The sequence below is a fragment of the Cynoglossus semilaevis genome, chromosome 4 (assembly GCF_000523025.1).
Source record: "Cynoglossus semilaevis isolate Cse_v1.0 chromosome 4, Cse_v1.0, whole genome shotgun sequence".
NCBI lineage: Eukaryota > Metazoa > Chordata > Actinopteri > Pleuronectiformes > Cynoglossidae > Cynoglossus > Cynoglossus semilaevis.
Window position 1 is genome coordinate 7,489,564 of NC_024310.1, and position 25,857 is coordinate 7,515,420.

Below are 25,857 nucleotides of genomic sequence, written 5' to 3' on the forward strand. Positions count from 1 at the left end.
CTCTCTCTGTCTCTCTCTCTCTCTCTCTCTTCCTCTCTTCCTTTCTGTCTCACACACACACTCATTTTGTCTCTATTTGGAGTCTTTATTAGTCCTGCTGGTAGAAGGATGGTATTATTGGAATGAATGGTACGATGGGTGACTTTTTTTCACTGCTGAAGGTGTCGTTGGCCAAACCAAACGAATAACCTCACCATTCATTCACTTTTCCCTCCACCACCAGTTTCCTTTCCTGCTACTGGTCCTGGCTGCAAAAAAAAACAAAAAAAAAAACACACGTGCACAAAAATATACACAGACAGACACACAAACACTTAGTGATACTGTGTATACAAACAAGTGAAGACCCACTCAAACACACAGGCACGAGTGCAAATACGCACCAGAAACGGACATGTACAGTACATGTGGACACACGCTGGCTGAGCACACGTTTAGACACGCACAAATGCACTAAACACACACACAAACACTTCCTCACACTTTTCAAATATAAATAGAAGGATAAATACAGACCAGATTTCAGTTTCTAAAGTGTTTGGTTCAAGGGTGAAAGGTCAAACTGGAGCTCAGACCCAATAGAGGAAGGAATCACCTCAGCTGACGTAGAGAAGGATGAACGCCCCTGTTTCAGCACCACTGCACTATCACCAGGGAATATAACCGGCCTTGCTAGCTCAGTCAGTAGACCATGAGCCTCTTAATCTCTGGGTCATGGGTTCGAGTCCCCCGCTGGTCAATTTCCTTTATGGGGCAGTGGTGGCTTGGGTCTTGAAGGGTTTAACCCATCACCAAAGTGAACAGTGGGCAGCTGTAAGGGCCCGGGGAGCAGTGTGTCATGACGGTGCCGTGCTCAGAGCATGGCATATCTTGGCAGCTGGTGGACTCGAACCCGAAGCCTTCCCAAGTTCACAAGTTTGCTTCCTTAACCACTAAGCCACCACTGCCTGTTTTTTAATGACTGTTAAATCAAGTCATTAAAAAAATGACACATCCAAAACAAAAAAATAAAAAACAAAACAAAGAAGGTTTACACTGGATCACATACACTGATTTACAGTGTTTCAGAGTCTGGCAGTTGAGGGTTTATGATGCCCCACCTTTGTTGTTTATGAGAGCTGAACTTTTAATTTCCCTGGAACTGTTTGGCTGAAAACTGTGTGAAAAAGTCTCTTCAGTCTTTCTAGGGCTCCAGTAGCAGCCCGGACATAAAGAAAATGCTGCGCTGACTAAAATCATTCCACATCCTTGTCGACGTGTTTATCAGGGCACCACGTGGTCTCTAACGCAATAATTCAAAGACCCAGAGAACACACAGTAAAGACAGGACAATGTTTGCATCGTCCAAGACTCACCATTCCATGCTGAGACTAATCCTTGATTCATCTGTTCTGGAAATAGGTTTTAAATTTTTTTTTTCAATTTTCATTCAATCAGTTTTTATAAAAAATGTTGTTTGTTTTTTTTTAAACCATGATATGTTTTTTAGGAAATTTCTATTTGACTCAGACAGACCACGGCTCTGAGTCGAGGGGCAGAGAAGGGAAAGTTATGAGTGGGACTTTTTGGAAGTAAACTCAGTGTTACTCTGCCAGTGAGGTTTTTACATGCAGACAGAAGGAAATGAAGTGTATCAATGGAGAAAGTGTCCTGCTCCAGGTACAGGTGAGGTTCCAGAAAAAGCCAAACAGAACAGGTCCAGTTTAGTTCATTTCCACAGTAAAAACAGAGCGAGGGCAGGAGACCCAGAGGGTACAGTTGGTGCAGCTACATCCTCAGTCTGTTTCCTTCAAAACATCCGCTCCATGAATTAGACATCTTATTTACAGAGCCGCCCCCTTCACCCTGCTCAGATCCTCACCCCACCCGTCTCACCCTTCTCCTCTGCCCCTTTTTCTCCTCCCCCTGTCTCTTCTTGCATGCCCACAAGTAGGAAGGTTCTGTAAAGGTTACCCTGGTGGTTCTGTATAAAACCACAGTTAGTCAAAGAGTCCTCAGATTTCTTCACAGGCAGAAAGAAAACTACACATCAGAATAAATAAGCAACTGTGGTACCTACGGTTATTTTTAGTTCAATCACTTCAGTGGTTCTTAAGACGAGCGACGAGCATCGTTTAAACATCGTTAGATGTGCTTTGAACTAAAGCTGTGAATAAACAGAATTTCTTTGGTCTTATTGTTGGGACCGATAATGAAGATTCACTTCTGGCTGCACTCGTCCTCACAATAGTGTGACTAATATACCGTAGGCGTAAGAACGCATCAAACGCTGTGATACACAGCTTAATGAACCGATATCGATGTTGGATTCATGCATGAGTCGATCCAGCGACTACTGTGATACAGTGGAACCTCGGTTCTCAAACTCAATTCGTTCCTGAAGGCTGTACGTGAACCGTGAACCGTGAATCTTTTGCCAACTCTCGGTGTATTATTTGTTTAATTAATACATGGAAATACTGCAGCACAGTTTAGGTGACACTTTGTTTACTGGAAGTAATTATTTCATTATATATTTTTTTTCTTTTTCAATTGGCAACAATTTGCTAACAGTGTGAAAGCTCTGCTCACTTTCTGTTCAGCTGCCTGTGTTAACTATTCAGGGAGGTTTATGTTTTTCATCTTTATCTTTTATATGTGTCTTTATCAGTGGTTTTATTGATATAGTGTCTAATGTGACGACAGTAGGTTTCCTTTTTGTCCACAATAACCTTCTGTTAGTGAGTAGAAAATAAAACTGGCCCTAAACCTATAGGTGTATCTGTATTGGTACATCAGATGGGCAAGTACAAAAATATTCATCTGTGACCTGGTTTGTAAGAACAAACGGCAACAGTGCATTCCTAACGTTAACATGGGTTAGACAACGTAAGGCACACACAGAGCGAAATAAACATAGCATTGATGTTGTTGGGTTTAAAAACTCATAATAATTTTGCATGTCATTGTGTATGTTATTATTATATTTCTTGTGTTTTTGTAAATTTTGTAAAACTTCATTTTGCACTTTTATGCTGTTTGTTTTTTTATTCAGTGTAAAACTTTGACATCACAGATTATAATGTTGTACAAGTGATTACAGGAACAAACTGTCCTCGTTTAACATTTACAGCAAACAGTCGCACAATGACAATGACAACACACGGTGGGAAGGACAAACTCCGCCAATGACAACAAGAGACGAGGTTAAAAATAAATATGAATATGAAGTGGAAGGCTGTCATCAAATGATTTGATGCACCTGAATATTTAAATGTTTCCAAAAGTCACTTTGTTGTTCCATCCATACTCGTATATATTCATACAGCGGTGAGGTTGTTACTTTTCAGGGTTTTAATGTCCTTTTATTAGTTTAATGACTTTAAAATCTCTCCTACAAAGACCAAGAAGTTGGGTTTTTTTCACCAAATAACGCCATAAAAACAATTTCCTCTCCCCAAATTCTCTTCACCTCTCACACTCACCGCTGCACGAGCTGCAATTAAAGCGCATTTAATTTTAGTCTCATCTGGCAGGTCAGCTGTACAAAGGTGCCACTGTTAGCTCCCAGTCCGAGAGGAGGGGGCACACAGGGGTATTTATAGTGAAGAAAGTAAGGAGCCAAGGTGGAGCGATGAAAATGTTTCAGCTCTGCTCCTCCGTCTGTGAGCCATCACTCTATTTTGGATGAATGGTTCTACCTGGACAAACATATCTCAGGAAGGATGGAACTCTGTCTCAAAAAAATGTCACATGGGCAGTTGGTGCAGTAACAATCAACTTAAAGAAATACTGAAATGTTTCAGTATTTCTGTGTCCTGGCCTGTAGTTGGTTTTCAGCTCGTATTTCAAGGGTCCTCAGAAATGCTCCTCCATATACTGTACATATATGTGTGTTGTTTGAACACACTTATTATCCTTGTTCTCTGATTCTGCAGAGACAACATCAAACTGCGAGTACCAAGAACCGATTTTATTACCAAATAAAACCTCTTTACGTCGAACTTGGTGACAGATGAAACACTGATGTTCAGTCAAGTGTCAGGCTGTTACTTTTAACAAGAACTTTTTAGTTCCTGAAAATTTAAAATGTACTAAAATTTCCTGGTACTTTGCATTAAGAAAAAGAAAACATAGTTTCTCCGAACGCTTTGTTTTAGAAATGACAAATGTCTTCCTCAGAAAATGAAGTCAACGCAGAAGAAGACCAGTTCACATCGACAAAGACAGAGCTTCTTATCAAAACTTTATTGATTCAACACTGAGTCATGTCGGTTGTATGTCAAACGGATTATCTAATATACCAGGTAATACCTGAAGGAGAAGAGGAAAAAAAAAAAGATTACAGTAATCAGATTACAGCAGCAAGATGAAAAGTTAGACTCAGATTTCAAAGAGAAAATAGGTCAGTGAAATAGTTTCACTGGAAGTCATTCACTAATGGCACTTCATCTGAATGGCTTTTAATTTTTTATTTTATTATTTAAGAAGATTAGGTACAATAAAAAACACATGTAGTCTGTATTTTTTATTGATTATTACTTTATTAAGTCTTTGGCTGAGGCATATAAAGAGTTGATTGGTTTACTGGGCTGTTGGACTTGGTGTTCTGACTTTTTCTGTCAGTAAACCTGTTGTGAGTAGTTCTTCTTAAATCCTACCACTGGTGTTTTATGTGTAGGATGAATTTCAACTGAAGTAACTGAAGTAACGAGGTAACCTTCTGACTGAGTCATCAAAAGGCTGCGTGTGTAAGATTTTCAGTTTGATAAATATATTACAGGTGTATCGTTTTTATTCCCTCTCGTTCTCTCTTCCCCTCCCCCTTCTAGTCCATTGTTCCTGTTTCAGGTGCTCCGACAACCAGTTAATGGTTAACGCAGGGCTTGGCCCTGGCAGAGAGTAGGGGAGGAGGTGGACCTCACCAAGAAATGGTGACATTTCACTGCCATTATTCATCTGTGCTTTGTTCCCGCAACGCTAAGGAGTGTTTGCACTGGGATGGAGTGCAGGGTGGAGAGAGACGCCGAGATGGTGGGATGAATGGGGCAGGGTGTGGATGGAAGCAGTGGAGGGAGGGGGTGAGAAGGGGAGACAGAGAGGTGAAGAAGTCACGGGGTTAAAGTGTGAGACACCTTTTTAGAGTAGGATAAGGAAGACAAAGGCCTCTGTGTTTCTGTCCCACCATATCTTCCACTTTTAATCCTTAGTCACTGTAATTATTTCTCATTCTCTCTCCATACATATATATACAGTATATTATATTTCTAACAGAAACCAAACTATACATATATATATATTATATTTCTAACAGAAACCAAACACACACACACTTACTGACATACATCTGTGCATGTGTTTCTCACAGCTGTTTACTTAGCTCGTCTGCTCTGTTCAATTGCAGAAGGTGAAGTTTGGAAAGAGAAGAAAAAGGGAGGAGATAAAGAAGGAGGGTTAGAGGACGAGGGTGTCCCGTTTCTACTAAAGATCAGCTCATCAGCTGGTGGTGCTGCTCTTGGTGTTCAAAGATTGATGTAAATGAACCCACGTTCTCCTCCGATGAGCCAATAACCCATGACATGACATGCTGCACTGCTATATTTGTCTTGCAACAAAAGCCAGAGTCACTGTCCCACCTGGTCAAATAAACAGCATACGGCCAGCTTAGAGCAGGGATCAGTTGGACATATGATGACGTACAACATCGTGAAAAAAATATGATATATGAAAGATACATTTTAGTCATTCCAGGTGAATTACTGAACCAGGAAGCGGGTAACGGTCGCTATTTTTATTAGCTTGAAATGACAGGGTTTGAGTCAAGGATGTAATTCAAGGCTAAATGAATCACTTCATCTCCAGATGATACCAGTGACTGTGCAGGCAGAGCTTCGATGGGTGTGAAGGACATGGGATTATTTTGTGAGTGGAAAAGTCGATCGAATGTAGTACACGACTACAACTACACCAGTACACAGAATTAATGATTTACCCCGGGGTATTGTTTCTGTATATGTGCATCTGCAAATAAATGTTCACCTGGTCCATCACTGGACCAGGTGCCCGTCCGTAGAGCCACACAGGATTGTGTGCACATTGTGGGTAAGTCATGTTACGTTCATGACCTGCAGGTTTTTGAACACATCAGGTGGGACTTTAATCGACTGATACTTTAACTTTCCTCCCATGTTTATCTGTTTTGTTTTACAGTATCTGTAAAACAAGTGAATGATGTAGTGATGTTGATGGCAGGTTATGCTACAGGTGTCATGGTTGAATATTATTGTGCATTGAGTGTGTGTGTGTGTGTGTGTGTGTGTGTGTAGAGGGTTATAGTCTCAGCTAGATCACACACACACACACAGGGTACGGGGCAGAACAATGGGCGGCTTTGACTGGGCTCGGCTGAAAAGGGGAGATGGGCTGGATCTATTGTGTCCTGTGTTTACTTGCAGACTCACCTGGCACTGAGCTAATAACAGCAGCTCTATCTGTCAGTGTCACAGGGGTCTCAGCCCCCACACACACACACACACACACACACACAGAGATTAATAGAGAAGGAGAGAGAGAGACAAAATGAGAAAGAGAGGCTGGAAACCAGCAGTGAGCAGCTTCATGTAGTGACAGAGAAATACATGTATTATTATTGTACTGTTGCATTAGAAAATGTGTCATTCCAATTGTGTGTGTGTGTGTGTCTCTGTGTGTTTCTGTGTGTGTGTGTCTTTGTCACACCTGGGTGTCCAGGGAGGTTTTGAGTAAAGAGGGTTTATAGAGTAGAGAAAAGAGGAGGAGGAGGAGGAGGAGGAGGAGGAGGGGGAGGGATCCCTTAGGTTTTTACTACTGTGTAAACACACACGGACACACACACACATACACACAAAGACACACACCACAGTTGATGGGTTTTGATGGGATCAGTTGGAAGCCCCTGAATGACCCTGCCCCAACCTCGCCCTTGTTTGACCAAACTGAGAGAAGAGAGTGTGTGTCCACGTGTGTGTTGGTGTGACCCTCTCAAACCATGAGGGTCAGACCTGTTTTTCAACGTGCAACATTCACTTTATCTTGTTATTTAAAAAAAAAAACAACAACAATCCAAAGTCAGTATGTGGACAAAACATTTTAGGGAGAAATATTTATAAAGTGACATTGACTGTCATGACGTTGATAGTCATAGATTAACATCCACACATCACTAACAATAAAAATAAATAAATAAATAACAATAATAATAATATCTTATATTTACAGTAAGTATTATTTTCCATACTTAGTTGCTAGAGTTGCACAATAATATAAAGTGAGGGATAAACAACGTTTTTACGCTGAGCTGTCCGTGTGCTGAACAGAGGACCTCCTGTCTTCCCACACTTCTGATGACATAAGGGCGCCATTAGCAAAGGGGAAGCTAACAGGGGCTAACACAACATGTCCTCATCAGTCAGGGAGTGTGTTTTACTGTGTCACAGAACGACAACGCTTATACCTCATAATACAGTACGTCTTCACCTGAAATTTCAAGCTTCAAAAAGTTTTGTTTGTTTTGTTTTTTTAATTTCAATTCAACTGATAAACCAAGTGAGTATGAAGCAGCCGTAGACACTGTTAGCTAGCATGGAGGCTAAAGCCTAAAAGGTTCAAGAAGTTGCCAGTGATAAGGCTAAGGCTGCGAAAGATTAAAACACAGGAGCCGTGTGTTAAATATATGTTCAGCTTTAATATACTGTGGTTTGTTTTATTTTTATTTTTTTTGTGTGTGTTTGTTAAGGTAATACAATATAAATAAAATATTTGTGTATACCAATAGTTTTGTATGCATTTAATTTTAATTTTTTAAGGTCTCTTTTGTTTCCTGTTTGTGTTTTTCTAAGTTTCGGGAACACTTTAAAACCTGAAAGAATTATTATTATAGTATTTACCGCAGGTCTATTTATTCCTGTTCCTATTGTTGATTCCACAGTTGAAAACGTGTTCCAAAATATCCAGCTAAGAACAACTGTACTTTGAAATTGTGTTGCTGCGACTGACGTTAAAATGTCCACGTACCTCGCTTTGAATGTCACTGTGGACAATGAGAGCGGTGCCAGAGGCCGGGTCTATTTCACAACATTACCTTTACCTTAGAAGTTCAGACTCATGTTAAACTGTCTGTGCTTCTATGGTTCACTCTCAAGGCTCAAGGCCTGGCCAGTCAGGAGCAGGGCCAACCTCCACTGATAAGACCTCGTTTTTTTTGTTGTTTTTAAGCTCGGGGCTTGGCACCATTCCAGCTGATATCACTCAGGGCATACCTGCTGCATTAATGATTGGTCAACTCTGCCTCCTGCCCTCACGCACCATCATTTTAACATGATTTTTTTTTCCTTGTGAATTGGGCTCATGTACATCTAACACAGATCAGATACAGGATTCGTATTTGTTATGAAACCAACTGTTGCAAAGAAATAAATAAATAATAATTTCATGATTTCCTACATTCTTAGGAGGTGAGACGGTGTTAGTCAAACCTGCAGTGGCACTTAAACAAATCAAGCAAACCCTTATTAACCTCAGTCAAACTGACAGGCAAACGCAGCCAGGCGGTTTATCCACAGTGGCATCTGTTCACAGTTTATTGCACATCACTGCACAGCCATCTGATCACTACTGCAGGAGTGGGTGTAGACTGTCCTGCCTTTTGATCTATCCTTGTTTCTGCAGCCACAGAAAAGGCTGGTATTAGGTAAATACAGATATTATTGAGTGGGACTGCACAAAACATTGAATGTTTTGATTGTTTCCTTTATTAATCAATTAGTTCCATGACTGGGGAGTTTAAATCCCAGGCTCGATTTGAAATTGTAAACACAATCGGGGGAAACGCTCTTCTTTGTATTCTTACTGGCATCTTTAGATACAAGACAAACATGAACAAATTCAGCAACCAAAAAAGAATTAAGACCCTAATGTAGAGTCGGTTGCTCCATCTTCTTCATATTCAAAACAACATATACATTTTTAAATTAAATTTATCACAAGTTGGTTTGTTAAATTAAATAAAATCCACCAGACTCACTTTTAGGGCAAATATGTAAATAAATGAATGAATTGTAAACTAAATAACACAGGGAATTGCATTGTGAAGCCTAATTTTCATAAGTTTCACAATACAAGACAGTAAAGATACGAATTGACCTTGAGCCAAATGAAAAGCTTAATGTAAAAAAGATGACAAATCCAGGCAGAAACATAGCAGTGAATTTTTTTTTAAAAACTGCCCTGATATTATTTTTACCTCAATGGAAGTTCATTTAATAAGTCCATTCTGAGAACCATGTTTCAGCCACAGAAAGTCCCACAATTAGAATAAAAAGAATTTAGGTGACGTCTTTGAAGAGGTCTGTTGTACGCTCATGCATCAGAAACAAAAGCAGTTCAAATGTACAGGACACTGTGGCAAATGTTGGAATTTTGTTCTGTCAATCTTTCCATGTTTCATGTTCTCTCTGTGTGGGTGGGTTTTCTTCATGTACTCGGGTTTCCTCCCACAGCCCCCAAAACAGGCTCATCAGAGGATTAGGTTGATCAGAAACTCTAAATTGACCATAGGTGTGAATGTGAGCGTGAATAGTTGTTCATCAGAGTTCATTATTATTATTGTTATTGTTGTCGTTGTTGTTGTTGTTAGGCTGTGCTTCTGTAATCCTGTGTTGTTTGATCATATGTGTGAAATATATAATATATTATGTGACCAGTATCTCTGGGTCCAGCTCTGTCCGGTATCACTGACTCGTCAGTACCACAGCTGAGACTGAGGGCCGCAGGTCGGGCAGTGACCTCGGGGCTGTCTGGACTGGATAAAAGGAAGTCCTGGTTAATGAGTTACAGCGGTGATGTGGTCTGGCGCTACAGGTGGGGTGGTGTGAGGGGGTGGGGGTTGGACAGAGCGGACACTGATAAGAGGGAAAGATAGAAGGCTGACTTTTATGAGGATGCAGGTAGCAAGAGAGTGAAACAGACTGGAGCTTTGTTGTCTAAACACGTATGAATAAAACTGAACAGGGGCCTCAGTGTGTACTAATATTTTACTAATGACTCTGTTAATTTTTAATAGTTGTGATGTCGAGCAAAGCAAGGAACACAAAAGAAGAACTAAATAAAAAGACAGAACATTGAGTTGCATTAGTATGTAAAATAAAATGGAATTAAAATATCCCCATTGTTTGTGTTTAAGGCAAATTTTGTTGACTTTGACGGTTAATTATTCTTTAAATGGGAAAAAAACAAACCAACCTGCTGGTTTTAGTAAAGTAAATTTCACTGTATTTATTTCCATCTGGCTACTTTGTTTGGCTTGGTATAGCTGGTGCACAGATGAACAGATCCCTGAGAGTAGCTAGTTAATAGTTAACAGTAAAAAGAAACTTCTTTTTTTTTACATTAGTAAAATGCATTAAACAATGACTGTCCCATTTTTGCATTGTTTCTAGTCAGAGAAAGGATGAATCTAAAGGACTTTCAAAATAAAATGAGCCCCAAAAATTCTCATTTCCAAAATATTTCAATGTAACACTTTCATATTTGACAAATTGACAAGACACAACACATGTTTGGATTGGTGAAAAATAGTATTAAACAGGACAAGGAAATAATTTTATATGTGATAGAGACAACCAATTTTAATAATAATTTTATATGTGATAGAGACAACTTTAACATACATGTGTCAACATGTTCATGTGTGACATCAGCTCTATACCAAAAGCCTGGTTGTAGACAAAGAGAACCTGCATCTGTGGTGATTAGTAGGACTCTGTAGGCATCATTAGGAAAGGTTTTTGGGTTAATGATCAGACAAATAGAGAAGTTAATATCTCAAATAAACATCTTTCCGTTCTATAGTTATTCTGGTTAATTCTTTTCCATACATTTTTGGACTCAATCAACCCACTGTGGGTTGGAATGTGACAGAGATCCACATTGATCTAAGCACAGTCAGGTAAAGAAGTTAGGAATACCACTGATAAGACCCCCTGATACTGACCTGAAAGGAGTTTGCCATGGCAACCACCGTCACCTTTGACCCCAGCACTTTAGCTATACTTCCTCATTCTACAGAGAGTGAGAGAGGAACAAGACTGTGTGTAAGATTAGCATCAGAGTCGGAGTCAGGTATCAGATCAACAGTGGGTGAAGTCATCACTTACTGTTCGTAATTTTGTTGTATTACAGTACACGGAGCACTGACTCCATCAGTTCAATCACTGTCCCTCCATCAGACAGATACTTCAGTAATTCCACAGCAAATAATCTGGAGTGTTTGGAATTTAATACAACTGAGTTTCACTTTTTTCACATATAACATTGAATTAAAATGTATGCATTTAGCAGATGCTGTTATCCAAATCAACTTACAGGAGGAACATTAACATCATCAGCTGTTGTATCAGGTTCTAAAATACAACTAAGTTACTACCATCATGTATGATGTTTAAATGTATTTTAAATATCTATTCTAACCTATGCATGTAGGTTGGAATTTGAAACCTTTCAGTGGCCAAATCTTGTTTGTCCAAACCACAGAATCTGGAGCCTCTCATTGAGCTTGGACTCCACACCTTGTGTTTCTTGAGTCTTAACTAAACAAAGCAGCACTTTGAAAAAAACAACAACGCAGAGGAAATCCTCTGACCTCGTGGCCAGGGTTTAAATTTAGGGCCAAAAAGCTTTAAAATTTGAACTAATGAGGATAAAGATGTACACCAACTCCCTCCTCCTCCTCTTCCTATTTCTCTTCTTCTTATTTTTTTCATCTACTCCACGTCCCTTGTCGTGCACAGACCTTGCTCGACCAGAATGGGTAATGAGTAACCTGCTCCAGCTGACCTGTACCACCCACTTCTTCACCTCCACTCTCCCACACAATGACTCAACAACAAGACCCCAAAGTTCATCTGGACACTAACACTGCATACATAATGATAAAAAACAAACAATAAAAAAAAACATTTGTTTGTGGTCAACAATTATGGTCCAGTTAGAAAACAATTTGACACCTAAGACTTTTACTTTACTTTAGCTCAGGTCTATGTTGTGTTGTAGCAATCCTTACATGTCATGTGCTTCATGAGTTCTTCATTAAACTTTATGTGGACCAATACGGCACATTATTTCATTTGAAGCAAGTTGTAAATTAATCAATCAATGAAAAATGTTTTTTTAAAAACCCTGTCTGCTACAGACCCTCAGACAGACTCCATCCAAATGCATTAAACCACGATGTCTTTTATCTCTTATCTTTTTTACAATCCCAGACAGCTTGTAATACATAGGCTACAACTGCCCCAACTTTACTGCCTCCTCCACCCAACAGTTATATCCACTTGTCCCCAAGCAGCTTTTTAGATTAACCACCCCTGTCGTCTTTGTCGCTCAAACCCTCTGTCTTCCTTTAATAGCTATTCCATTCTGTCACCACCACTGAGCACACAGGGCCCAGCTTTTATTTTATTGGGCAAAGAGAGTAGTGCGGGAACCTGTTTGAAATTCCAACTTTTCCCAAATAAATTAAGCCTGTCATAATTAAAAACCAATCCATTTCTATAACATTACAATGTTTTTGGATTTAAAAATCCACCTACAGAACTACGTATATATAGAACAAACCCAGACATTGTTGTTGTTTTGCACACATTATTCTACACTGACAAACAACCACTCGCACTAAGAATTATGGTCAACTGAGTTTGTTCAGAAAGGACAATATGAATGTTTTGGGAAGGTAACTGGGGTCACTTATCGCCTCTGAGGTCAAATGTTAATGAAGTCAACATGTTTCCCAGTTGTTTTGCTTATGTTATGTTTTGCTGTGCACTTTGTCAGCCTCCACCAGGAGCTGGACTCCATGTTCCTCTCTTTCCTGTAGCTCTGCCATCTTACCCAACACACACCCCTCTGTCCCTGGTCACTGGGTCCAACTCAGGCAGTGGGGGAGGACTAACAGAATGAACTGGCCCAGAGTCAAAATCAATTGCTTCTTGTCTTGTCTGCTTTTGAGTCAGTGTTTTTGAGTAGTGGCCCAAAAAAAGTTCTTTTACTACAGGGTCAATCTCCTAAATGTTTTATGTGATTTGTTGTAGTGATGCCTTATTTATATATATATATATTTGTTTTTGTGTGCAGCAACGTCACCTGATGTCGTGCATCAAGAGTTACGCAACTCTGACTTCCAGTAAAGCTTTGTTGTGGTGCACACTGCACTGGGAAAAACGACAGTAGATGTGGAGCAGGTCATGTAGTGTTGACTTTTAAACACTCCTTTTCCTTCTGTTTTTAACGAGCTGTTAACAGGGACAAACCTGACCTCAGGACTGTGCACTTAAATTTACAGAAATGCATGTAAAGTTATATATTATGTTTTTAGGTAAAGGCCTGGAAAAATGCAAACGGCCTCTCACAGTGTCAGTCAGCCTTTCAGCAGTCATCAGGGCGGGGCCTGGTTACCAGCAGGTAGAGCAGTTGTTCCGCTTCCTTCTCCACATCCTTTAACGGTACAGGTGACAGTCTTTCCTAAGATCCTGGAGGGTGTGTGCGTGTGTGTGTGTGATAGAGAGAGAGCGAGAGAGGGAGTGGGGTGGGGGTGGGGGGGATTGATAGAGTGACTATTGCAGCTCAGTGCTGCAGTACAGAGCAGGACGTCATGAGTCACTGTGTCAGGTACAAACCTGAGGGCGTCAACCTGCAATAATCAACTGTTAGTAAACATACAGGAACCCATCAAAGTAATGGAACACGATTTTAATTTATCTGAATAAACTGGATGTACTGCATTTCTTTAATTTTCATGTAGACTACACAAGCGTACAGCACAAAAAGAACAGTTCAAACCCAAAATGCCTTGTCAAAAGACAACAGGCAAGTCCAAACAAATTCAACTGTCTCCCCTAAAATTATTAGGATAAAAATGCAATTAAAATATAGATGTTAAATAATGTTATTGTTCATCACTGTTTAACAGTATTTAGTACATAGAAAAATTTTGAAAAACGTTTCCCCTGCCACTTGACAAAGGTTTTTCATCATCTTACTTTGTAAAGATAGAAACAGATTAAGTTAGGAAAGAGCAAAGCAGTTTAGACTTGCTACAATTTCAAACAGCAACTGCAAACAACAATGAATAAGAGCTCCAAGTCATTAAGCAAAATAGATTTTTAAAACACATTTACAAAAAGTCTACAATTTAAAGATTACCAGATGAAAACCAAAATAAGACTAAACAATGTATCACAGTTGTGATGACCTGCTCCGTATGTTACGTGTGTTCTTATTGATGTAAACTACACTAATACAGATTTGTACTTCGTTGTACAGTAAACAGTTGACATTCTCTTAGATCTACATCAGAAACAACAGACTTCAAGTTTGTTGGTTGGCCTTGAAGCAGCTGTAAACACAACTGCAGCGAGGTACAGTACGTTTATGTGGAAAAAGCAGAAGCGCTGCTGTACAGTGAGTCACGACATCCTGACGTTGTATAACACACCTGTGGGAAATTCAGTTTCCAAGAGGAAAACAATATAATCCATGGTTGCTTAATCAGAATTTACACTCAGGAAGTTCAAAAAAGCTGTCCACTTATGGCCTAACTTTATATTGGAAAAAATTACAATTTCTCCTTTTAAAAGAATATAGATATTTCCACCTTAAAGTAAACCTTGAACTGCAGTGGGAATAGGTTATCGTTGCCAGGTAACTGAAGAAAGCGTCACTGATCCTGAGAGAACAGGAGGGATGTCGACTGCGGAAGTGAAGCAAGTCACCCTTTTATAACCTAACCATAACTCTGTCTCTGCTGCTGTAAAAAAATAAATCTGTCTAGGATATTTTTGGCTCATCTCCATGGCTACACACACTCACACAGAGGGAGAGAGGAAAAAACACTTGTATGAATGGGCTGTTTTGTGGTCAAATTATGTTTTGTAACATAATTGTTGCTTACATTGTACTGGGCTAAAAAAAACAAGTGCTGTGTGTGTGTACTTAGTTATTCTTCATGTAAATGCTGTGAATGGTGGCACGCTGTGCATAAGACATCCAGCCTGAGGGAGGCATCCTTCCAGTTTGGCACTTATTGATATGTGCTTTCTATGGTGGTTTTTTCTTTAAGGGAAATTTGTGAATAAGGATTCCTTGTATAGACTGTGAATGGAAGGAACAAAAAAATGGTAAACGGGATGAGGTTAAGGTTAGGGTTAAGGTCATAAATGTTTATGGTGATGATTGGAAATAAGGAAATACGAATTAACACATCGTCAAAAAATGAATTCTATGTCGGTTTTATGAGGTGAAGGGGCGGGGGATAGCATAAATATACCATTAGCAATCATTATACTAACAAAATGTATTTTTTATGTATATATGTGTCTTTTTTTTTCTCTTCTTTTTAACCTGTAACCAGCTATTCCCTCGCGCACGGGAGACTCGGAAGTCTGTCTGTGCTTGCACTTTGCTGCCCCCTGTTGACCTGACTGCCCACTCAGATTCACTTTGTCTTTATTGTTGACAATCTCAAACGCATGTTTTAAGGTGTCTCGGGAGCTACAGCACCAGCAGTTTTTAGGGATAAATGCTAGTATTTACGCAACACCACTAAATCCAACACTTGTGTGTGAAATAGAGTTATGGAAGTAGAACATCGAAGATCCAGGAGCAGAGTTAGTGAAAGCCAGAAGGGAACGTTGAGATGGGGGCAGAGGACCAGCAATGACGACTGCTGAAGAACCAGAAGAAGTGAGTATTAAACGTAAATGTGAACTCGAGCTTCATTTCTCCAGCCGCAGCTCCGTTAGTAACGGCAGCGTAGCGTTAGCTTTGACAAAGGTTTGCTTTGCTAAGGCAGTCAAACACACGGAGCTTGTCTCAGTAAAGAGTGTAGTATTTGTATTTATGTAGTTGACAGTGGTAACTAGTTTACACACAAAACAAATCACTTCACTTGCACTGAGTTAAGCAAGTACACCTGATCCCGATCTGCTTCAACAATGCAGCAGAGTTAGCCAAGTAGTGGTCTTAGTATTCAAGATTTACCGAATGTTGGAACAGCTAAAGTCACTGTTTCTATCACAGGACAAACTCTTAGCATTTTGCTTTCAACAATAAACGTGGCCAACGTTTCAACGTTTTAGTTCAAGGAGAGTGTACAGTGTACACCAAGAGCTATTTTAGGCAGGTTCCATATGTTACTCCAGTTCATTTAGAAATTGGCTGTGTTTTGGTTGACACTTCCACCTTGTGCTTCTGTCTCTCTAGGAGAATGACTGACAAAAACAAAAGTACTTACTAGTGGTACTTACCAGTTGTCAAGCGTTTACTTTTACCTGCACCAATAATAAATATAGAATATTAGAACCTGACAGTGTTGCAGTGTCCAGTTAACAGGCGTTCACCAGTGTTCATTCTGCCCAGTCTGGAGTCACAGATATTGTTCTTCAATTATGTTAGAACCCAGCAATGTAGTTTGTCAAGTTGTTTTGTTTTTTTCTTTCACCGTTCTTATGTAAATAAACCATTTACTGTTTTGGAAGATTAGGAAGATTAGGAGGCATTTTATCTCTCTTGCAAACACATCTTGGAAACTAGCATCACTACATGCAAACAGAGTAGGCGATACAGAGTGGGAGAGGGCGACAGCAAACATAGTTTAACACAGATTAAAGTAAAGTTAAAACATGTAAGACTGGGGAACACACTGGTCAAACAAAGAAAAACTTAATGACTTCTCTTGAAGGGATATATTTACGGTAGCTTTAAAAAAATATACAATTAAACTAAAAGAACAAAAAGTTCCTCAGGCAACGCTAGGGGATGCTGAGAATATTGTTACATGTTCAATGAAACATGAATGTTTATTCAGGGTGAGATCTTGTTCCCAAATGATTGTTTATATGTTCTGTATACACGCAGCACTTGGAAGTGTTAAAATAAACTTCAAGTAAACACAGACTGGTCCCGTGTCAGCATTGTGTACTGTAGTATCTGTCAGGTACTGCTGTTAGGTTTGAACTACCTTATCATCTGACCTGTTATGAGCCGTTTTAGTTTTACTGTAAATAATTTACTCAATTCTAGCATTTAATAATGTTTAAATGGATATTTTGTATTTGTAAACTGCAAATAGCTATATTACTCCCATGCTGCTGGTGGCGCTGTGTACTCATGTTACTATATTATGGCTCAATGTAAAAATGAAAATTTTATTTCTTTGCAAATATTCAATTTTAGGAAATACAGACATTTCTCAGCAGATTGTCTATCACACTCTGAAGACCTGCGTGAAGTCGGCTCTGTTTTCTGTCATTGAACATTGTCTACCAGAAGCATCTGTGTTGCCCTCTTGTGATCTATTTAAAAATGGCCTACAGGATAGACCTAAGGGATGTATTTAGTAAGAGGTTTAGTATGTCTAGTTGTGATCTCAAAATTCAAGGATTAGTTCTGAGTTCTAACTGGTTTCTTTCTCTCTCTTCTTTTCCCTCTTTACTTTGTAAAAACTAGTATTTCTTCTCTTTTTGTGCAGCTGTGCAAATAACTTCAGGCATTTGACTTTATTGTTCATCTAATCCAGTGGAAACTGGCTGTAGCGAAGCTTAACAGAAACTAAGGAAAAATATTATATGTTTTAGGACCAAAGTGGAATAAAACAATTACATTTGGCCATGAGTTAAAATGGTTAGACCACAAAAATACCTAGTTTGGTTTATTTCTTATTCTTGATGTAGGCTAACTAGAAAATCTTGCCAAACAAAATTTCTCTTGTGTATCTTGCTCTATACTTCCTTCACAGTGTAGGGTTATCATGCCTGTTTACACATCTGCCCCTGAGGAACTATATTCTTGCTTCAATGGTGTTACCACAAGAATATTTTTGTTGCTTTTATTTATTTAATATATGATGTTTTGATTTATGTCTTATATTATTATTTATTTTAGTAGTGAAAAGATACTCAAACAGTAGTGCAAAAGCAACAGGAGTATTGCTGTAATTTGTTAAATTATTATTACAAAAAGTATGTGGCTTTGGCCATAATAATTGTGGCTGGGCTGCTTGATTATTAATTCGTTTTTATCGAACAGACTACTGTTAGTCAAATAATACCAAAAGTATTTTGTTTATCATGGTGAAAATTAATTAGTTTTGGGCTTTTATACGGATGTTACTAACTTAAGGCCTTTAGGTTCTCAGTTTGGCGACAGGTTTGTTTGTACCTTTGAAGGCCACACATCCGAACTCAACACAGATACCGCCAACGCGTGTATGTTTGTGAGTTGTTTTAGCATGTAGCGCTCTCTAGTGAACATAACACAAAAATGCAGAACTGCAAGTTTCTCTGTGTGACGTCTCAGACCCAACTCTTCTATTATTGGCTGTTCGGCTCTGGTCACATGACCAGATTCACTGCTCGCTCTGTTTGTTGCTAAATCGGTACTTCACAGCGCCTTGAATGACTCCGTTGTTTGTTTTTAGTCAAATTAAAGATACAAAAGACAAACTTTAGTTCTTGGTTTCGCTTTAGAAATAAGAGAAGAACCGAACCGAAACTGTTTTATGGTACCTTTGAAAACAGGTCAGTTTACTGTTTTGAAATGAATTGTGACGTTTTGTCCCTTTGTGGCGACGTTTGTTCTGTTACCCGAGCGTTTGATTGCAGCAGCAGCAGCGTGTTATTACCATAGAAAAACAGTTATATGGTTTATGGTGAACAAGTACTTCATGTTGTGTCATTTACTCTTTTGTGAACGATTACGATCAAAAGTTTCTTTTCTACAGGTCAAGTCCAGTTTAACCTTTAAACTGGTTTGTCATATTAGACCTGTCTTTTAAATGATGTTTGAAATCTTCAAACTCTGTCTTTATATCCATTTATATACTGACGATTCGAAATGGATTCACAAGAGAAACCCACTCATTGTTGACAATGGCACTTTTCCACGCTCTCTCTTCAATAGATTGTTCACAGTACTCGGGTCATGGTCATCACAGCAGATAGCACAGAAGTGCAGATCTAAAGTCATTGTCATCTGTGGTCTGTGTGTTTTCTTAAAGTCGTTGCAAATCTGGTTCCCACAGTAACCCAGAGGTTCCTGTTTTCCTTGTTCTTCAGTCTGTTTTAGTCTGATTTCCTTTCCACTGACTTTGTTTCCATCAAACGATTCAACTCTAAGCTGTTTTGGATAGAACTTTTCTCTAAATCCCTCCTGTTACTTTCTGTCATTCTAATATTAAACAGTGAACACTTTTTTAAAATAGAATAAATGTGTCAAGTCATGTGATGCTTGATTTTATTTGATTATTGATTATTTATTATTTATTTCCTTATTTTGCTTGATTTTATTTGATTATTTATTATTTATTTCCTTATTTTTTTACAAACAAATGTGATGTTTTGACTTTCCTGACCTTTGAGGTCAAACCACATTCATGTGATGTGAAGGAAGCTGAAAATGTTGTGTAATCTTCAATTACATGGGAAACTGCACCTTAGTTGAACTCGCGCTTATCAACCTGTTCCCGGGAAGACGGCTTGACTGATGAAAATTCCAACACTTCTGTTCAAGTCCAGATATCATCACTGATAATAAATGTTCCCATGTGCACTGCTCTAATAGATGGCACGTGGTTTATGTAAAGGAGAAGAGAACTCTTGTGATTCGCAGCTTGATGACTCCTTCCACTGTCAGCACTTAAGTTTTTACGAACTTCCCCTTTTCTGCCATAAATCACAGACAACTGAACACAATTGGTCGTGATTTTAATTATTAGTCTCTGACACACAGTCTTTTACTTGGATATTCTGTACAATCTGTATAAATGTGATGAATGTGTCCCTGTGCAGGTCATTCACTGTGTTCAGTGTAAAAAAAAACATCTAGAATCTTCTCTTTGTTAAGTCAGATAGAGACGCTCGTGCGTGTTCATTGTAGCCCCTTTTAAAGACCAGACAATGCGGTTTGACATTGACATGTTGTGAAATAGGTTTGTAAGTAAATATATATATTTCTGTCCATTGTTCCTGACGTTACTTCAGTGTCATATACAGTAGTAAACTATTACAGCTGCCAGTACTATAATAGTACTCACAACTTTGAATTTATTTATTTTATTTTTCATTTTCATTTTTTTTACATAAACTTACAAACACATCATCCCTAAATGTTATTTCTCTGTCTGGTTTCAGATCTAACAAACATCTTCCGGTGTCCTGTTGTCTTTCAGTATAAAAATGCATGTATCCTATAATCAGGTAAGATTTTAACGCCAAGCAAACTGACCGTCAGTTAATTTTAATTAATCGTTGAAAGTTGGTTTTAATTGATCATTGAAATTCAGTTTGAGGTTTCCTGCTTTACTCATGTCGTTTCTCACAAAACTGTAGCTTGAAGGGGAACAGGGCAGAAGACAAGACAACAGGAAAGAACTAATGGTATGTAACACAGACACACTGCAGAACAACTGCTCACAGTTGATGCTACAGTAGCATGCTTTATGTAGAAATGTATAAAGATAATTTGAATAATGTTTTATAAGTTGTTTTGAATTTTAAAAACTAACCAAACTAACCACTGAGAGTTTTTCCCTCGGGGTTTGACTAATTAATTTTTTCCAATTCTGTTTGTGAGTCTGATCTTCACCACTGAGAGTTTTTCTTTTTCCAATTCTGTTTGTGAGTCTGATTTTATTGTATAAAAATTCAACAGATGATGTTCAGCCTAATGACATTAAAAGCCTCTGTCTCCAGTATTCCAGGTGTGTGTTAGCACTGGCTACTTTAGCTACGATGCTGCTGACTGCCATGGCCGTCTACAACCTGCTGACCCCGAGGGAGAGTCGTTTCCATCCTGTCCCGAGCAGTGGTCAACGTCTGCCCAAGACTGAGTCGTGCTCCGACCCCTGCCAGTAAGAAGTCATCAGTGTTGTCATCTGTGTTCTTTTCTGATACTGAGCACAATCACTGATATTTTCTCTAGGTTGAGATGACAGAACATTAAATTAAGTTTGTTTCTTCTCTGTCAGGATTGTTGTAGTGGAGAGCATCCCTGAAGGTCTTGTGTTTAACTCCAGCGTCACACACCCTTCCATCTTCCAGGCCTGGCTCAGTCTGATGGCTGAGGCCCAGAGTAGCATTGACATTTCTTCATTCTACTGGACGCTCACTAACAAAGACACTGGCACTCAGGAGCCCACGGCTTACCCGGTCAGCAGGAGGTGTCAACCTCTAAACAGCTGCTGCCTTCAAGTAGTGTAGTCAACATATGATTACCCTAAATGTTTGCTTTTTTTTTCTGTCATCTGAACAGGGTGAGACCATCCTGAAGGCACTGGGGGAACTCTCAGGGAAGTTGTCCGTTCGTATCGCTGTGAATTTGCCACAAGCGACGCAACCTAAGGAAGACCTCCAGCTGCTGACTGACTCGGGTAAGGACGCTGAAACTTTTGTGTATACAGTTAAGAAGCAGGAAACAGTAGAAGGTTATTTGTTCCTCTGTCTTTTAGGCTTTTGTTCATTGTTTTTTTTGTGTGTTTCAGGAGCTGAAGTCAGGACAGTTAACATGAGAAAGCTCACCTCAGGCGTCCTTCACACCAAGTTCTGGGTCATAGATAAGAAGCATGTGTACATCGGCAGTGCCAACATGGACTGGAGGTCTCTCACACAGGTACATACACACACACACCAATACACATTGTTGTGTTTTCACTGAATCCTTCATTATGGATGAAAAGTAACTCTGTGGTGTTGACATCCAGGTGAAGGAACTTGGTGCAGTGATCTACAACTGCAGCTGTTTGGCTGCAGATCTGGGTAAGATATTTGAAGCCTATTGGTTCCTGGGGGAGAGTCAGTCCATCCCATCCCCATGGCCTAACAGCTTTTCCACACTCTACAACATGGACACTCCTCTCCAACTGCCACTCAACGGCACTCCTTCTGATGTCTATTTAACGGTTAGTTTGTGTGAAAGTAAATTTTATTAGCCTTAACTGACAATAAAGTATTATTATTATTCTTTTATTTTATTATTTATTTTTATTTTTATTATTATCTTATTATTCTTTATTTTGAGCAGAGTTCCCCACCATCCCTGTGTGCAGCTGGTCGAACCCCAGACCTTCGATCTATCCTCAGTGTCATCGAGGATGCACAAAGCTTTGTCTACATTGCCGTCATGAACTACCTGCCCACCATGGAGTTTTCACACCCTAAAAAGTAAAAGTCCTTCACTACATCTGCACACTTTATTTCTAACACACTTTGCTTGTTTTGTTGGGGTTTTTTCTTATTTACCAGAACGTTCACTTTGGAGGAAACCCAGGTTCCTGGTAGCTCCAGTGAAGTGTATTTAACTCACTATTGTATGTTTTAGGATATTGCTCTAATGTTGGACAACTTCAAATGTTGGCCATTTACCTGCAGGTACTGGTCTGACATTGACAACCAGCTGAGAAGAGTGGCGTACGAAAAACGTGTCAGAGTTCGTCTCCTGATCAGCTGCTGGGCCAGTAGCCAACCTGTCATGATCCCCTTCCTCAGATCACTGGCCTCGGTCTACGAGCCCAAGAGTAAACTTGACATTCAAGTGGTGAGTCGCTGCCTTCTTATATTAAAGTTCTTAAAGAGAGTCAGTTGACCGTTCATGTTTCGATGTGTTTGTTTTAAAATGAGAACCTCACTGCCTCATTTCCATTCGTTTGTTTAACGTATTTGTCAATGTCCAATCATAATAACCGAAGACCAACAAAGGAGCTCTTAACAAAACTGTTTGTGTAAAGATTGGAGTTTTCATAGACAGGTACATGATACCTGTTTATTAAATCAATATATAAAAATGCATGGTCTAAGTACAGTAACTGTTGCTCATTCTAAATGTTGTCATATTCAGGTAGTTTAGGAACAATGAGCTGTGAAGGATAATCATGTACTTTTATTAAACCAATGACTAATTTTCCCACCCAACAGAGGCTGTTTGTGGTTCCTGCCAGCCCAAAACAGAAGGAAATACCCTTTGCCAGAGTCAACCATAACAAGTACATGGTCACGGACAAGATAGCTTATATTGGTGAGACTGCAGATAATGTGCACTTACATTTAAAACAGTTGAAATATTTTTTAACATATGTTGAAAACAAGTTTAAGTTACTTTCAAATACTACTGTCGTTGTAATATTGAAGGACTCACCGTTGACAACCAACAAGAAGCCTTGTTAATACTTTGTTGAGTTTACTTTCTCAAAAGGACTTGATTGCTTTACTATATATATATATATATATATATATATATATATATATATATATATTTGGGGTTTTTTCTGATGTTTTGCCTGACAATACCTTTGTAAAATGGCTTTCTTTTAAAAGGAGTGGTAAATAGACATCAGTGTCATCTGCGTATCTGTGTTTCCAGGTACATCCAACTGGTCGGGTGACTACTTTGTGCACACTGCTGGCTCAGCATTGGTGGTCAACCAGACCGCACAGTCTCAGTCCACAGAGCCCACTGTCCAGTCACAGCTGCAGGCTGTGTTTGAAAGAGACTGGAGCTCTGACTACAGCACTCCCCTCACACAATACTCCGACCTCAAAGACTTCTGTTAGTATCCACTAATACTTGACAGGGTTGTCGTGGCACATTCATGTTGTCAGAATCATACGAACTGCCAGGGTGAAAATATGGAAAATGAAATGAAACAGCAAGCTCAGCCATACAGTGAATCTGACACAGAGCAGTGGAGATTTCTCTCACTTCTCTGTTGAAAGGAAAATAAATGTTCAGTCAAAGTGATTACGATGTCAATAAAGATGAAATGAAATATTGACAGTAGTAATTACAGAAGTAGAGAAGCATGATTGATGCATCCTTTGGTAAACCTTGTGTAACATCTGCATTAAGGCACTAAGCAGATATACAAATACTGATTTTGGATTAATCAGGAATATCAAGTATATATATAAGTATAAATACATTACATTTATAATGTTTGGTTTGGCATCAAGCAACTAATGGCAGTAATTGTGAACTTTAAACGATAAGTCAAGCTAGTCAAGCTTAAACACACACACAAACTTGTTCTTGCCTTTCTCACTTCCCTATTGAGATAAAGAGGTTTCCTAGTTTTTATAGACAACAAACATTTTTATGTTAGCTGACAGCTGATTGGCTGTTGGCACTGAACACTGGACTCTCAGATCAACCTATAAATCTGATCATGGTTTTACTCGTTCTCTTATTTTAATCCTTCTGATCAGCTGCTAGTGTTTCACATTGCTTTCTGAACATGATGCTGTGTTGATTTTACGCTATTATACTTCAGTGCTGTATTTGTCCACTCAGGGAACGCAGGCTGTGTCAAAGGACCAGTCAAGATTTTAAGGAGACCTGGAGACAGGCTGGGTGTAGATCACTACTTCATCGAAAGTATTCTTTAGATTAAAGGCAATCAATTGTGTATTTGTGGTGTTATACAGTATATGAAAACATTTTTAAATATATTGATTACATTTTTAATCTGCATATTTGTATGGACTAATTGTTCTGGGGTGTAATTAAGGTGTGGCCTCGTAAGAAGATAATGTAATCCATTTTATTACTTATTCACTTTAAATCTTGTAAACCAAACTGTTTACTCTTCCATTCATTTAGTTAATTTAGTGTTCCCAGAGTTTCCACAAGGGGGTGCGCAAGATTTAAAAAATGCAATGGCGGTTTGGAGTGTTTTTTTTTAATTATTTTTACACTCAGTAAAGGACGTGTAAGTTTTTGGGGGGGATTTTTACACTCAGTAAAGGACGTGTAAATTAGCATTTCCTTTGTAAAACAATTAAATCAAAAGAATAGTATTATTTAAAAAATTGAGGCTTTGGACATGTGTGTTATGTGTGTGTTCTTATCATTTGAACATGATTAAACAGGTGCGGATATAGAAGGAGGTGCGCAGCAAAAAAAAAGGAACTGCTGATGTGATATAAATAAAGTAAGATGGAGTGACTAGAAAAACGATTTGTTGTTTGGGAATTGTTCAAAGTGGTATGGTTTACATGTTTACATTTCTAAATGAATTAATAGTTATAATTTATTATTTTGTAGGTCACATTTACATGCATTCACCCATATGTTTAAATTAGTTTAAAAACGTTTCTTCGTTAAGTTGATCTTAATAATAATGACTGTGAAGTATAACCTTTTTGTATTTGATTTAGGTATTAAAACATGTTGTGTGATTTTACGCTGGAGAAAATACAACCTGAAATGATCCTGTGAATATTTCATCACTGAAGTTTTGATTAAATGGACCAAAGTTTGCCTCTTAAGCCTAAACACAATGATCTCTTTGCCCCGATTTAAACATTGTGTCGTGCTCTGCACGTCTATTTGGTGGTCACTACTACAGTTGAATCCTCAAAGATCCGAGGTTGAAATCAGTTTTACCCAAGGGGACACTTGGTACACCAACCCTGACAGGGCAAATGGTTGAATGTTAACGATTGCAATTTGCTTTTAACTCGTTTTCTTTCTTTCTTTCTAATTGAATCTTTTAATTGTTTTAGGATTTTTACAGTATTTTCAAGAAATTATTCAAAACAACGGCACTTTTGTCTTCTTATTCTCTCAGGAATTTCTTTGTAGGACCTAAAGAAAGGAGCTCTCTGTGAAGGTGACAAGGACGATCCTCTATCGGTCACACGTTCCTCTGACCTTGCCTGAGGCTGCCGGAAGAGGGCAGCAACTGATCCACTGCAGTTACTGGCAACCTGCGACCAACGGCCAAATATGAGAAATATATATATATATATATATATTTAAAAACAGGTCAGTTAGCAAAGTCAGTTTTGGTCAGAGTGA

General features: G+C 38.8%; 1 protein-coding gene and 1 long non-coding RNA gene across 4 annotated transcripts in view; one reads left to right on the forward strand and one right to left on the reverse strand.

The window, feature by feature from the left end:
- Positions 1 to 10,735: 10,735 nt before the first annotated feature.
- LOC112486960 (uncharacterized) lies at positions 10,736 to 13,510 on the reverse strand. The gene is made up of 3 exons (XR_003049600.1): positions 13,422 to 13,510; positions 13,156 to 13,304; positions 10,736 to 11,275 (listed from the first exon to the last, which is right to left on the reverse strand). It is a non-coding gene; the product is annotated as an uncharacterized LOC112486960 (long non-coding RNA).
- Positions 13,511 to 15,503: 1,993 nt separating this feature from the next.
- pld3 (phospholipase D family member 3) overlaps positions 15,504 to 25,857 on the forward strand; it is a 10,787-nt gene continuing 433 nt past the window's right edge. The window contains exons 1-13 of one of the 3 annotated variants that reach the window (XM_025054896.1): positions 18,399 to 18,587; positions 20,199 to 20,264; positions 20,397 to 20,444; positions 20,760 to 20,917; positions 21,035 to 21,215; positions 21,319 to 21,436; positions 21,548 to 21,675; positions 21,767 to 21,964; positions 22,087 to 22,226; positions 22,434 to 22,599; positions 22,977 to 23,076; positions 23,422 to 23,607; positions 25,628 to 25,824. In XM_025054896.1, coding sequence (XP_024910664.1) covers positions 20,244 to 20,264; positions 20,397 to 20,444; positions 20,760 to 20,917; positions 21,035 to 21,215; positions 21,319 to 21,436; positions 21,548 to 21,675; positions 21,767 to 21,964; positions 22,087 to 22,226; positions 22,434 to 22,599; positions 22,977 to 23,076; positions 23,422 to 23,607; positions 25,628 to 25,629 — 1,446 coding nt within the window. In that variant the 5' untranslated portion in view covers positions 18,399 to 18,587; positions 20,199 to 20,243 and the 3' untranslated portion in view covers positions 25,630 to 25,824. Of the gene's footprint in view, positions 15,754 to 18,398; positions 18,588 to 20,198; positions 20,265 to 20,396; positions 20,445 to 20,759; positions 20,918 to 21,034; positions 21,216 to 21,318; positions 21,437 to 21,547; positions 21,676 to 21,766; positions 21,965 to 22,086; positions 22,227 to 22,433; positions 22,600 to 22,976; positions 23,077 to 23,421; positions 23,839 to 25,627; positions 25,825 to 25,857 lie in introns of those variants that run through there. The other 2 variants (XM_008308854.2, XM_008308853.3) reach the window with 2 other exon arrangements.